At 36.3% G+C, this 13,340-nt stretch overlaps 1 protein-coding gene across 1 annotated transcript in view; it reads left to right on the top strand.

Annotated features, from left to right (window-relative positions):
- Window positions 1-1,667: 1,667 nt before the first annotated feature.
- Window positions 1,668-13,340, top strand: part of MGAM2 (maltase-glucoamylase 2 (putative)) — a gene marked incomplete at both ends in the record, with an annotated part of 100,603 nt that continues 88,930 nt past the window's right edge. Inside the window, 2 exons of the mRNA XM_079152664.1 lie at window positions 1,668-1,773; window positions 7,785-7,864. Of these exons, the coding sequence (XP_079008790.1) occupies window positions 1,668-1,773; window positions 7,785-7,864 (186 nt within the window). The remainder of the gene's footprint in view (window positions 1,774-7,784; window positions 7,865-13,340) is intronic.

Raw genomic sequence — 13,340 nt, 5'->3', positions numbered from 1 at the left:
GTTTCACAAGGGAAAAGAAAGTTAAAATGAAAGAGAAGAACATAGAATCATCAACAGTTTAGGATACGTAAGAATGTATCTATGAGGGATAAAAGCAAGTTTGGAGGGAGAGTTTGACCTTACATGAGAGAGGAGGGATAATTGGTGAAACCAAATTTTGGAGAAATTCAGTGGCTGTGAGAGCTGAATAGGTGAATGATTCTGTTCCAACACGACAGGATAAATCCTTTCACTGAGAACAGAGGGGGAAACATACAAATTTTGTCTATAGTTATGCACATTTTTGGGGGGTAGAAAAGCTTGAGCTGAGGAACAGGGAGATAAGATAATGTCTGCAAAATTGTCACTTTGACATTAGAGATGATATTGGTTAAAAGTAAGAATGTAGATGAATGAAGTTGGACTTGGAAAGATGGATCACTCTTTAAAATCGTTCCTGTGAAAATGAGAGGATCTGGTCAGATGGTCAGTCAGTGTGCAGGCCCAGCTATTTTGGGGGGATTAAAAGCCCCACCGGGATCTACATGAAGCCAGTGTATTAGCACAGAGGCAGAGCTTTGCCTGGATGGCGATGTCCCACAGATGCAGCTAGCAGATGAGGGGACAAGGAAGATGAGAGCCATGGCAAGTTGGATAGTGGATATCAAGGCCCCGCTCAGGTAGGGATGAAAGTCAGGAAGGGCTCAGAGAACCAAGGGAAGTGGGAGAAGAAGAAGGCCTCAAAGAATAAGGAAAACTGAAGAATGCCAATGGGAGATCCAAGTATGTAAGCTTGTAACCAGTGAATGGAAAGCAGGGTGGAGAATTTCAGAGAGGGAAATTCAGGGGGATGGAGAATTCCAGGGTAGAGCCAAGACGAGGAGATGGTGGATGCCAAGCAGGGACAAAGGCCATTGAAGTTGGCAGCTGTCCTGGACCGAGAGGCACATGACTGTGATTCCCTGGAGTGACAGCAGAGGTGGGAAGACATCCACAACCTGACCTCACTTTTGTAGATGAAGAATCAGGTCCCAACAGGCAAGCAGCCCGCCTGTTACTAAGAGAACCAGAGCAAGCACGCACACCCCCTGATTCCCACTGCACGACCCACGTCTTAACACTGGGGTCTGTGCATGGTCCTCAGGAGTCTGTGAGCCACAGACTTGTATGAGTTTTTGTGTCATGCACATGCGAGTGAGCATTATGCTGGGGATCGAGGTCAGGTTTATTTTTGTCACCAGATTCTGAAAAGGACCAGTGGCTTCTAAGCAGTTAAACACCTCGACATCATGCCACAGGGATTGGAAAAAGATGTGGATTCGGCTTGTGCTGTTTTCTTTCCCCTAAGAGTAGCCTCCACTGTACTGCAGAGTGAGCGTGAAGGTCAAGTGACATCTGAAGGGCTTCATGAGCCATTGCATCCCCTCATCCCTCTATATTCAGGATGCGGCTCCACTCTTTCTCTCTCTCTGTGCTATGCTTTATGTCTGATATATTTTTCCCTGGACAAGACTCAATATCTATGCAGACAAGAAGGTTAGCGCCCTAAAAGTACACAGAGTAGTACGTACAGAGGATGCTGATCATCAAGGTTGCCTCAGAGACAAGTTCACCTTTAAATCATCGCACCCGTCTGTTCCCTCAGGGCCCTGTGGTTGGCTTTAATCCAGTTATCTGTGTCCATCTAGATGGCAAGGAAACTCAGTGTCCTGGAAGTCCTTCTGTTCATCTTCCTCCTGATTGTAGTGGTTGTGGATATTCTCTTGCTGCTGCTCGTGTTGGAGAAACCTTCAGGTAAGGGAAATCTGGTGGCTGCGGGGTTGGAAGGAGGGGTAAGGAAGTCCCTCTCGGATACCTAAGAGAGCCTTCTATTACTCCTCCACACTGCAGCATTCAAAACCCATGTGCACAATTAATTGACGTCGGTCTCCAAGATAAGTCTTTTGTTTGGAACGAAACCTTGAATGTTAGTGATTTTCAGGGTCTTCAAGCCCCATTTGCTGTAATTAAAGGAGGCAGAATTAGATTCACCAGATGCCTGCCCTTCATGCCAGAGTCATGAAGTGATAGAAATCTCATGGAGAAAGAACAGCCAAGACAACGGTGCCCAACTCCATCACATTATGAAAAAGGACTTCAGGTCACCGGCAAGCTGAGGGTATATCAACTGCAGTTAGCCTCTAGCCCATAGGATGGCTGAAATACCTATGATTTCTTCACAGGTGCCTTTGAAGCCATTCTCTCCCCCAGTCCTCGCCACACACACACACACACACACACACACACACACACACACAAATATCAAACAAGTTATCTTTTCCCCTCTATGTATATATTAGTATAATCTAAATAGTAAAATGGCATATGTCATACAAAAGTCTATTTTCAATTAAAACTGAATTTGGGAGTTTGTTCTGCTAGATAAAACTCTTTACAGATGTGGATTAAACATACAGTGAAAAGAAGCTGTGCCAATAGCGGTGCCCGACCTGACCTGCTCAGTCTTTCCACCACCCGCCACAGTAAGCATTATAGCACTTCCTAGGAAAACTTCCAGCCTTCCAAGATGAATTGAATTTCATTGATAGAAACCACTTTGATCCTATTCCTACTCCTCTCTCTCTCTCTCTCTCTCTCTCTCTCTCTCTCTCTCTCTCTCTCTCTGAGCTAACAATTCCCATGAGATTTCTATACAGTGCATGTGAATAAGTAGTTTCTTTTACTTCATGTAAAATTAGATCTCCACACCTGTATTCATGCTGAAACACACTTTGATTTTTCCAGGGTAGTTCAGCTGTCAACTCTTTTATATATAGGCCTTTTCTCTAGTGATTTTTTCTTTTCAGTCTGCAAAATAGCATGTTGTATCTGATCTCTAAAACTTACCTTGGACAACTGAAATGTTAGACATATTTTGTAATGATTTCCCTTCCCCTGATGTGTGGCAACCACTGTTCTATTTTTTGCTTCTGTGTGTTTAATTATTTTAGATATTTCATGGAGGAAGAATAATGCAGTGTTTGTCCTTCTGTGACTGGCTTGCTTCACTTAGAAAACATCCTCAAGGTTCATCTGTGTTGTGACATATTACTGGATTTACTTTTAAGGCTGAGTAATATTCCACCACATTTTCTTTATCCATTTGTACGTCAGTGGACACTTAGGTTGTTTACACGTGATGGTTATTGTGAATAATGTAGCAGATAACATGGAAGGGCTGATATATCTTCAAGTTTCTGACTCAGGTCTTTTGGATAAAGACTCAGAAGTGGTAATGAAGGATCCTATGGTAGTTTTATTTTTAACTTTTCAAGGACTCTCCATACTGTTTTCCATAGCAACTGCAGCACATTGCATTCCCACCAATGGTGTACCAGGGTTTCTGTGTCATCTTATGCCAACCCAAAGTTGTTGTATTTTTTAAAATTTTATTTCTTTTTATATTTACAGAATGCATTTTGATTCACTTTATTCATTGTACACAAATGGAATACAACTTTTCATTTCTAAGCTTGAGCATGATGTAGATTCACACCATTCATGTAATCATACATGTACATAGGGTAATGATGTCTGTCTCATCCTTCCATCTTTCCTTCCCCCTGTCCCCACCTCTCCCCTCATTTCCTTGTACACAATCCAATGCTCCTCCATTCTTCCCTTACCCCTGACCCTGTTATGTATCAGCATCCACTTATCAGAGAAAACATTCAGCCTTTGGTTTGGGGGATTGGCTTATTTTACTTAGCATGATATACTCCAACTTCATCCATTTACTGGAAAATGCCATAATTTTATTCTTTATGACTGAATAATATTCCATTGTGTATACATACCACAGTCTCTTTAACCATTCATCTTTTGAAGAGCATCTAGGTTAATTCCACAATATAGTTATTGTGAATTGAGCTGCTATAAACATTGACGTGACTGTGTCACTGTAGTAGGCTGATTTTAAGTCCTTTGGGTATAAACCTAGGAGTGGGATAGCTGGTTCAAATGGTGGGTCCATTCCAAGTATTCTGAGGAATCTCCACACTGCTTTCCAGAGTGGCTGCATCAATTTGCAACCCCATCACCAATGTATGAGTGTATCTTTTTCCCCACATCTATGCCAACACATATTTTTGCTTATATTCTTGACAATAGACATTCTAATTGGAGTAAGATGAAGTATTAGGGTGGTTTTGAATTGCATTTCTCTAATTACTAGAGATATTGAACACTTTTTCATATATTTGTTGATCGCATGTGTATCTTCTTCTGTAAGTGTCTGCCCAATTCCTTAGCCCATTTATTGATTGGGTTCTTTGTATTTTTGGTGAAAAGTTTTTTAGGTTCTTTATAAATTTTGGAGATAAGTGCTCTCTATTTGAAGTGCATGTGGAAGAGATTTTCTCCCAATCTATAGGCTCTCTTTTCACATTATTGATTGTTTCCTTTGCTGAGAAAAAGCTTTTTAGTTTGAATCCATCTCATTTATTGATTCTTGCTTTCAATTATTGTGCTCTTGGAGGCTTATTAAGGAAGTCTGGTCCTAAGCCAACATGATGAAGATTTGGACCTACTTTTTCTTCTATTTGGTACAGGATCTCGGGTCTAATTCCTAGGTCCTTGATCCATTTTGAGTTGAGTTTTGTGCAGGGTGAGAGATAGGGGTTTAATTTCATTTTACTGTATATGGATTTCCAGTTTTCCCAACACATTTGTTGGAAAAGCTATCTTTTCTCCATTGTATGCTTTGGTATCTTTGTCTAGTATGAGAAAACTGTATTTATGTGGGTTTGTCTCTGTGTCTTCTATTCTGTACCATTGGTCTACCTGTTTATTTTGGTGCCAACACCATGCTGTTTTTAGTCCCTTGAAACTCTAGCCAGAGAAGTTAGAGAGAACAAAGAAATTAAAGAAATACAAATAGGAAAAGAAGAACTCAAGCTATCACTATTTGCCCATGACATGATTCTATATTTAGATGATCCAAAAAACTCCACCAGAAAACTTCTAGAACTAATAAATGAATTCAGCAAAGTAGCAGGATCTTAAATCAACCCTCGTAAGTCTAATGCATTTCTATTCATCAGTGATGAATCCTCTGAAACAGAAATTAGGAAAACCACTCCATTCACAACAGCCTCAAACAAAACAAACAAAACAAAACAAAACAAAACAAAACAAAACTTGGGAATCAATCTAACAAAAGAGGTGAAAGACTTCTACGATGAAAACTACAGAACACTATAGAAAGAAATTAAAGAAAACCTTTTAAGATGGAAAGATCTCCCATGTTCTTGGATAGGCAGAATTAATATTGTCAAAGTGGCCATACTACCAAAAGTGCTGTACAGATTCAATGCAATTCAATTCTGATTAAAATCTCAATGACGTACCTCATAGAAATAGAGAAAGCAATCATGAAATTCATTTGGAAGAATAAGAAACCCAGAGTAGACAAAGCATTCATGAGGGAGAGTGATGCAGGAGGTATCAGAATACCAGAACTTAAACTATAAGTTGTTGTCTTCTGTTCTGTTTTGATAAGCACCATCTTAACAGGAGTGAGGTAATATCTCCTTACCATTTTAATTTGCATTTCCCTGATGATTAGAAATGTTGAGCAGCTTCTCACATGCTTGTTGGCTATTTATTTGTATGTCTTCTTGGAAAAATATCTGTTCAAGTTTTTAACCCATTCTTGCCATCGAGGTTTTTGGATTTCTTATATTATTTGGAAATTGACTTCTTGTGGGATATATGGCTTACGAATGCATTCTCCCATCGTCTAGATTGCCTCTTCACTTGCTGAGGGTTTCCTCTGTAGACCCAGTTGACTACTTTCGCTTCTGTTGCCTATACTTGTGGTTATTCCAGTGCCGTGTACCTTTTCCTATGTTTTATTCAAGGAATTTTTATTGTTCCAGGCTTTATGTTTAAGTCTTTAATCTAGTTTTAAAACAGATACAGGCACACACTAGTGTGCGAGTCAATAGGGATGGTGGAAATGTAGTCTACACCCACAGTCCTATTACCCCCACAGTAACTTCAGTGGCCTGAAAGTTCAGGCCAGATCCAGTGCCCCGGATGGTTCATGGAACCCACTGACCCAGTCCTACTTAGTTTGTCATTGTGTAGGAGAAGGGTAAACAAAGGTGATAAAGCCTAGAATAAGAATACATTTGAGCAGTTGTGTATATTTCTGTGGGGTCAATAATATCTTCCCTGTCTACATCAAAGTTTGTTGGAAGTGAATCGAACAAAAGCAAACATAATCCAACAAACAAGTGAAAAAAACCAAATGTGTAAGACAATTGGATATTCATATGCAAAAATGTGGGATTGAATTTCTACTTTACAATATATATGAAGGTTAACTCAAAATGGATCAAAGACATAAGCATAAAACCCCAAACTAAAAATCTCTAATTAGAAAATACAGGTCTGAATGTTTGTAACCTTAGATCAGGCAACAGTTTGACATGATACACAAAGCACTATAACAAAACAAAAATAGGCAAATTGGACTTCATAAAAAATGAAAAGTTTTGTGCTTCAAATGATAGTATCAAGAAAGTGAAAAGATAACCCACAGAATCAGATGTATTTGCAAATGAAATATCTGATAAGGGCCTAAAACCTAGGATACATAAACAAATACTACAATTAAAAAATTTTAAAAAATTAAATGAACAAATGATTGAAGTAGATACATTTCCACAGAAGATCTACAAATGACCCTAAGACCATGAAGAATATTCAACATCATAAGTTATTTGGAAAAGTTAAAACGCGAGATTTCATTTCACATGACTATAATAAAAAATAAATAACAAGTACTTTTTAGGTCCCAGAGAAGTAGTAATTCTCATACATTGCTCTGGAATGTAAAATGATGCAGCCACTTTAGAAAAAAGTTTGGAAATTACTCAAAAAGTTAGAGTCAGACGTAAGATTTACCAAATCCACTTTCAGCTACATAACCAAGAGAATTGAAAATATGTTCACATACTTTTACATGGATGTTTATAGCAGAATTACATGTAAATAGTAAAAAAGTGGAAACAAAACAAATGTACATCAACTGATGTGTAAACAAAATGTGTTTTATCTACTTAAGGGAATAGGATTCAACTGTAAAAGAAATGAAAGTCTATTGCTTGATATTACATGGAAGAACTCTGAAAACTTCACATCAGGTGAAAGAAGCCAGGCACAAGAGGCCCTTTCTTTATGATTCCCTTTGAACGAAATGCTCAGAATAGGCAAATCCACAGAGACAGAGAGCAGATTAGTGTTTGCCAGGGACTAGGAGAAAAGGCAGGTGGAAAGCCATCACTCACGTGTGATTTCTTCAGGATCATGAAAGAGTTCTGTAGTTAGAGAGTGCTTCCTGTGGTGAGACTTTGTAAAATATTAGAAGACCATTGACTTATATGCTTTAAAAGGGAGAATTTCTGCAATCTGTATGATCAGAACAACGAGAGATAGATCATACTCTACATATGATCTATCAAAATATTTAAATCCATTCTACCATCATGTACAACTAATTAGAACAAATAAAATAAAATAATTAAAAAAGATAGAATTTTATGGTATGTGAATTATATATTCAATGACCAAACAAATCAACAAAAAATAAAAAGAGAGAAGAAGACAAGTGTTTTTAGCACTTGGAGAATTGTTAAGGATACCAGCTGCCAGTGATTTTTTTTTTTTTGATGGAAGAATTGACTGAAGGTTTGTAATTTTGCCACCTTTCTTGGAGCTGTGAGCATACTAAAAATATTCAACTTTGTCCTTCTACGCAGAGTCTGCATTTATTCCAGAGTGCCCAGAGATCTCTCAGGCAGAAAGGATAGACTGCGCACCCGGACAGGCCGTGACAGAGGTCAGAAGAATGAGGTTCCTGCTGGGCTCATTGGGTTTTATTGAAAAGAGATGTTAAGTGTGGAGAGAGTGGTGTGAAGTGGCTTATGGGTCTGCCATTTGCTTGGAGTTACTTCTTTTTTTTTGCCTTAATGAAATTAACAGGGACACTAAGGAAATGAGGGAAGCAGCAGAGAGAAAAGACAAGTATTGGAGGAGATAAAATTCAAAACCCAAAGTGGAGGGAATTCACAACTGTGGAATGCTTCCTAAGTGTGGTTCCAAAGTGAGCTGTGGAAAGGGTAAATGCTGGCGTCTAGTCCACGCAGAGAGGATGTTGAGAATGAGGCTCTCAGGCACATGTGGAGGACAGAGCCATTTCCAGAACTTGGGTGAACTGTTTCAACAGGAGCCCTCTGGCACTGTGATACAGGCAACAGGGGTGCCAGGGAACATGTGTGGCTTCCACACACTATCAACTCTGAACCCTGCTTGGTTGTAACTTATGACTTTGTCAAGAAGGTCGTATACATTTAGATTTGTTCGTTTACCCTGTATTCTACATTCTATATCCCAGAACATCCTTCTGTGGCATTAATTAGAACCGCACTGAATTTCGGGGTTCAATTAAACAATATTGACATCTTAATGGTTTTGACTCTTCCTATTCTAAAAGCATAGTCTCTCCATTTCAGTATATATATGAATACATGCATATGAATATATACATATATATGCCTTAACTGAATTTTGTTTCTCTATGTTTTCTTGCATATGAATAATGAAGTTTCCTCATGTATTTCAGATTTTTAGCTTTCATAGGAAATATATTTATTATATTTTCTAACCAATGCTTCTTTTATTATAATACTTCCTTTCTTACTGTTATTTTATATGTTTTACTAAAATTTCAAAAAATTTAAATCATTTTTACACATTTCTATATTTATTATGTAATTGGTCAACCAGACATTTTCATTGTTATCAGAAAAAAGATTTTTGTAGTTCTTTATTAATTTTACAATTATATCCCAGACAAATAATAATTTTACTTTGCATTAATGCTTATACCTCATTCATTCACATGTCCAACTGCACATTCCAGTTCTTCCAGAGTAATATAAATTAAGTGCTGATGGTTAGCAACCTTTATTTATGCTTGAATTCAGTGGAAATTCTTTACATGTCAAATATGAAGTATGATGTTGGCTGCTAACTTAGGAGAATTGCTTTATTTTTATTAGGAGCCATCTTCATAGTCCTATTTTTGAGAGTTCTTTTTATTACCTCATGTACATATAAGACTGCATGACTGAGGTGATCCTGTAATTTGTACAGTCAGAAAAATGAGAGATTATGCTTCATTTATGTATGGTCTATGAAAATGGATAAATGCATTCTACTGTCATGTATGACTAATTAGAACAAAAAATTAAAAACTTGAAAAAAATTGTCACCATGAAGCTTCAAAGTACAAAACAAGAAAAAAAAAGGGGGGGGGGGAGTGGATTTTCTTTCCAACAATTTAATATTGAAATTTTCAAATGTACAGAAAAAAATTGAAAGAATATTACAGTAACATCCATTATCTACCACTTACATGCCACTCTTAATATTTTACTTTGTTTTCCTATCTGTATTGATTTATCCTACACTCCATCCATCCATCTTATTTTAATGCATTTGAAAGTAAATTCCAGAAACCACTTCAGTTCCATAAATTTCTCATCATACAAACCTTTAGCAAGAGCTGAATGTTTGCATATGGTTTTTGACTTTAGATATTAAACTTATGTGCCATGCAAATCTGAAGAGTTTTACAGTTCACACAACTTCTAGGACAACTCGTTGAAACCTTGATGACACCCCATGTAACCCGAATCATGGCCGAGATGCGAGCGCTCCCATCATCCCGGAAGTGCCCTCCTGACATTCCTCCGTCGTTACTGCACTTGCACTCCCTCCATCTCCACCAGAGCTCAGTGTTGCTTGTTGTGTGACTTCATATAAATAGAATCATAATGTAAAATCTCATCCAGCTTGATTTTCAGATCGTCAGTAGTGTTACATATACAGTAGCAGATGATTTCTATTGTTGAGGGATGTTCCATTGAATGCGTATATTACAGACTTTTAACCATTCTCCCACTGACATATACCAGAATGTTAATGTTTTTATGAAAAACTGTCTATTTCATCTCTGTTTTCAAATTTATAAGTTTGCAGTTGTATTAAGTAAATCTTAAGCTCAATGTTATTTTTATGAGATTCATCCCATTGCTGGGATAAGTTACAGATCCTTCAGGCCTTTGGCTGCATGGTATCCCATTGTGTGAATACACCACAATATTTTTATACTGTCTACTTCTGATAGGCATTTGTGAATTTTTATATGGGAAATATTTGAATGGTGCTGCAAAGAACAGCATAGTATGTGTTTCTTTGGGAACATGGGGAAGGAATTCATTGACTCTATACCTAGGAATGGAATTTTTCATTCATAGGGATATATACATGTTTAGGTTTAGTTGATATTGCAAAATAATTTTTCAAAATATCTATGCCAACTCACATTTCCTGTAAAGTATGTAAGAGTTCAATTGCTCTGTGTCCTAACAAGTCTTGATGTTTTCCCTTTTATTAATGTAATACTTCTGTAGTTTTCATTTTCACATCCCTCATGATTAATGAAGCTAAACATCTTTTATTAGGTTTATTGAATAAGTTGGATGATCATATTGTAATATTTCAAATTTTTTCCCAGGTTTTCTACTGGGCTATTCATCTTTTACTTACACTCTATAGTTATTTATGTACTCTGGATACAAATCTTTTGTTAGATATACAAATTTTAAAGATATCTACCTTATCTTACTCTATGGATTGTCTTTTAACTTTCTTAATGGTCAATTTTTGATTAAAAATAGTTCCTGATTTTAATGTAGTCCAATTCATCAATTTATCAGTGGCTAGTACATTTTGTATTCTGTTTAAAAATTCCTTCCTACTTCAAAGAGAGTCAGAAAAACATATTCCTATTTTTTGTCTAAGAACATCATTATTGTATTTTTTCAAATTTAGATTTTAATCAATCTATCATGTGTGCGTATGTGTGTGTGTGTGTGTGTGTGTGTGTGTGTGTATGAGGCAAGAGTCCAGAAAAAATGTCTTCTTGAATTTTTAATAACTCCATCACCAATTACTGAAATGACTACTATCCCTTTTTTATTGTAGTGACATCTTTCTATAAATTATATGTTTATATGTGTAGATTTGCTTCTGGAATTCACTTTGTTAAATTGCTTGATTTGTCCTTTGGCCAATACCACATTACCTTAGTTATTATAACTTTGCTAATAGCTCTTGGTGTGTGATCTTAAAAGTCCTCCAAATCATTTCTGTTTTTCTTCAATAGCGCCTGTCCAATTCTTTAGGCTTTAAACTTCTGAATCAGCTTGTCAATTTTGTCACAAAACAGTTCGATTGTGATTTTCTATGTGGAAGAATTGCAATTTTTACCAAAGTGAATAGAACAATCCAAAAACATGGTATGTCTCTCATTTTATTCAGAGTATTAGTTTTGAAATTTGGTTTAGACATCTTTCACGTTGCTTACATTTTTTTTTAATTTTCAAATTTTTTATTTTTTTATACATGACAGAAGAATGTATTTTGACATATTTTACATATATGGAGTATAACTTCCCAGTCTTCTGGTTGTACATGATGTGGAAATACACTGGTTGTACACTCACATATGAACATATATGAAATAGGAGAGTCATGTCTGATTCATTCTACTAACTTTCCTACTCCCAGTCGCCCCTCCTTTTAGTGACTCCATCTTCTTTCTCATTGTTGGTCTGTTTGTATTTTCTTACTTCATGATTCAGTCTTGGTAGGTTATGTTTCTAGAAATTTATTTTTTCATTCTGTGTCATCCAATCTGTTGGCACTTGTTTATAGTAGTCTCAGGATACTTGTTCTTTCATGCATCAGTTTTAATGCCTAATCCTTCATGTGTGGTTTAATTTATTTTTAACAATTTAATATTTGATTCTACTGAAATGCTATTTTAAGACTAAAATTTCTGTTTATCTGTAGTTTGTGTTTAAATTGATTTTTTGAATATTCATCTTACAACCAGAAATTCTCTTAAATTTGCTTATTAATTATCTTCATTTGTATGTCTTTTTAATTTTTCTGAAATTGTGATGGTACCTGTGAATAATAACAATTTCAGCATTTTTGCCAATGCATATTCCCTTCTCTTCCTTATCTCCTAGCACCAAGTTTCATTTTTTCTTTCTCAAATATCAGTATTGTTTGAGATAGTATCTAAAAGGCAAGATGCAACCACCGTAGCTTTGAAAAATGAAACTTTCTGGCGGCTATTATCTAAACATAAGAAATACCATTGTAGTAAAGTACTAAATACAAAAGTGGGCTTTCTTGAATTTAGAAGTTAGCAAGACGTCATTTACATAATTTAAGGATTTATCAGAGACTCTCCTGAAGAAATGCTTGCATCAAAAAGAAGGTGGACTATATAATTCCAAGTCAATTTCCAATTGTTAAATTCTTTTAGTCAGTAATGTCTGATTGAAAAATAACATGACCTCTATTTGGAAGACAGCCAAAGAATATTCTTTAGAAAGATTTGGTGTTAAAGCAAGAATAGAGAGACAAGGAGACTTTTTAGCCAACACAGTAGACTAGGCATGAATTTATGAGAGTTCTTGTTGCAGTGACCATAGAAATTAAAAAGAAAGGAAGTGATATTGCTTCCATCTCTCTCTTCCCAAATAAGTGTGGGGAAGAAATATGGAGTTTGAAGGATTGGAAAATAATTGTCCCCAAGATTTGACCTTTGGTGTCTGGGACTGACAGAAGGATATTAGAGCAGATTACACACAAAACATTATATTTATCTGAATGTTTATTGCTTTTTATTAGGTTTGTAGACCTTGAAACAATTTATGGCAATGAAACTAACCTTTTAAACTTTACAGACTTTAGTCTCTGGGGTGACTGAGGTGCTCAATGTCTGTCTCAGACTTAGGGACATCAGTTATCCAATCCCTAAACTTTGTCTCCATTGATATCTCCAGGCTTTTTGTTATCTGAAAAGAATGAGGGCAAAAAGGCCAATTTGATGTTAGGAGAATTAATAAGTACTCAAATGATTATATGGTTATAACACGATTGCTTTTTCATAATAGTATGAACTGTTGATTTAAATTATATTCATCCCGTGGCCTTTCCCAGCAATTCAGATGTTGGCATTTAAAATACTTGTCAGTTTAACTTTTTCAAATGCATAGTGTTGTGACATACTTTTTTAAAAAAATAAAATAATCTAAACTGAATACATTCCTTTAATAAGAACAATTCAGACATTATATTTATGAACAGAATACAGTGGGGAAGTTCTTTAAATGTTTTCTGCCTCCAAATCTCCTCCCCAGACTTAGGCTGATAGCTTAGTGTGCCTGCTT

The sequence above is a fragment of the Sciurus vulgaris genome, assembly GCF_902686455.1.
Source record: "Sciurus vulgaris genome assembly, chromosome: 8".
Taxonomy (NCBI): Eukaryota; Metazoa; Chordata; class Mammalia; order Rodentia; family Sciuridae; genus Sciurus; species Sciurus vulgaris.
This window is presented reverse-complemented; position numbering and strand designations above follow the sequence as displayed.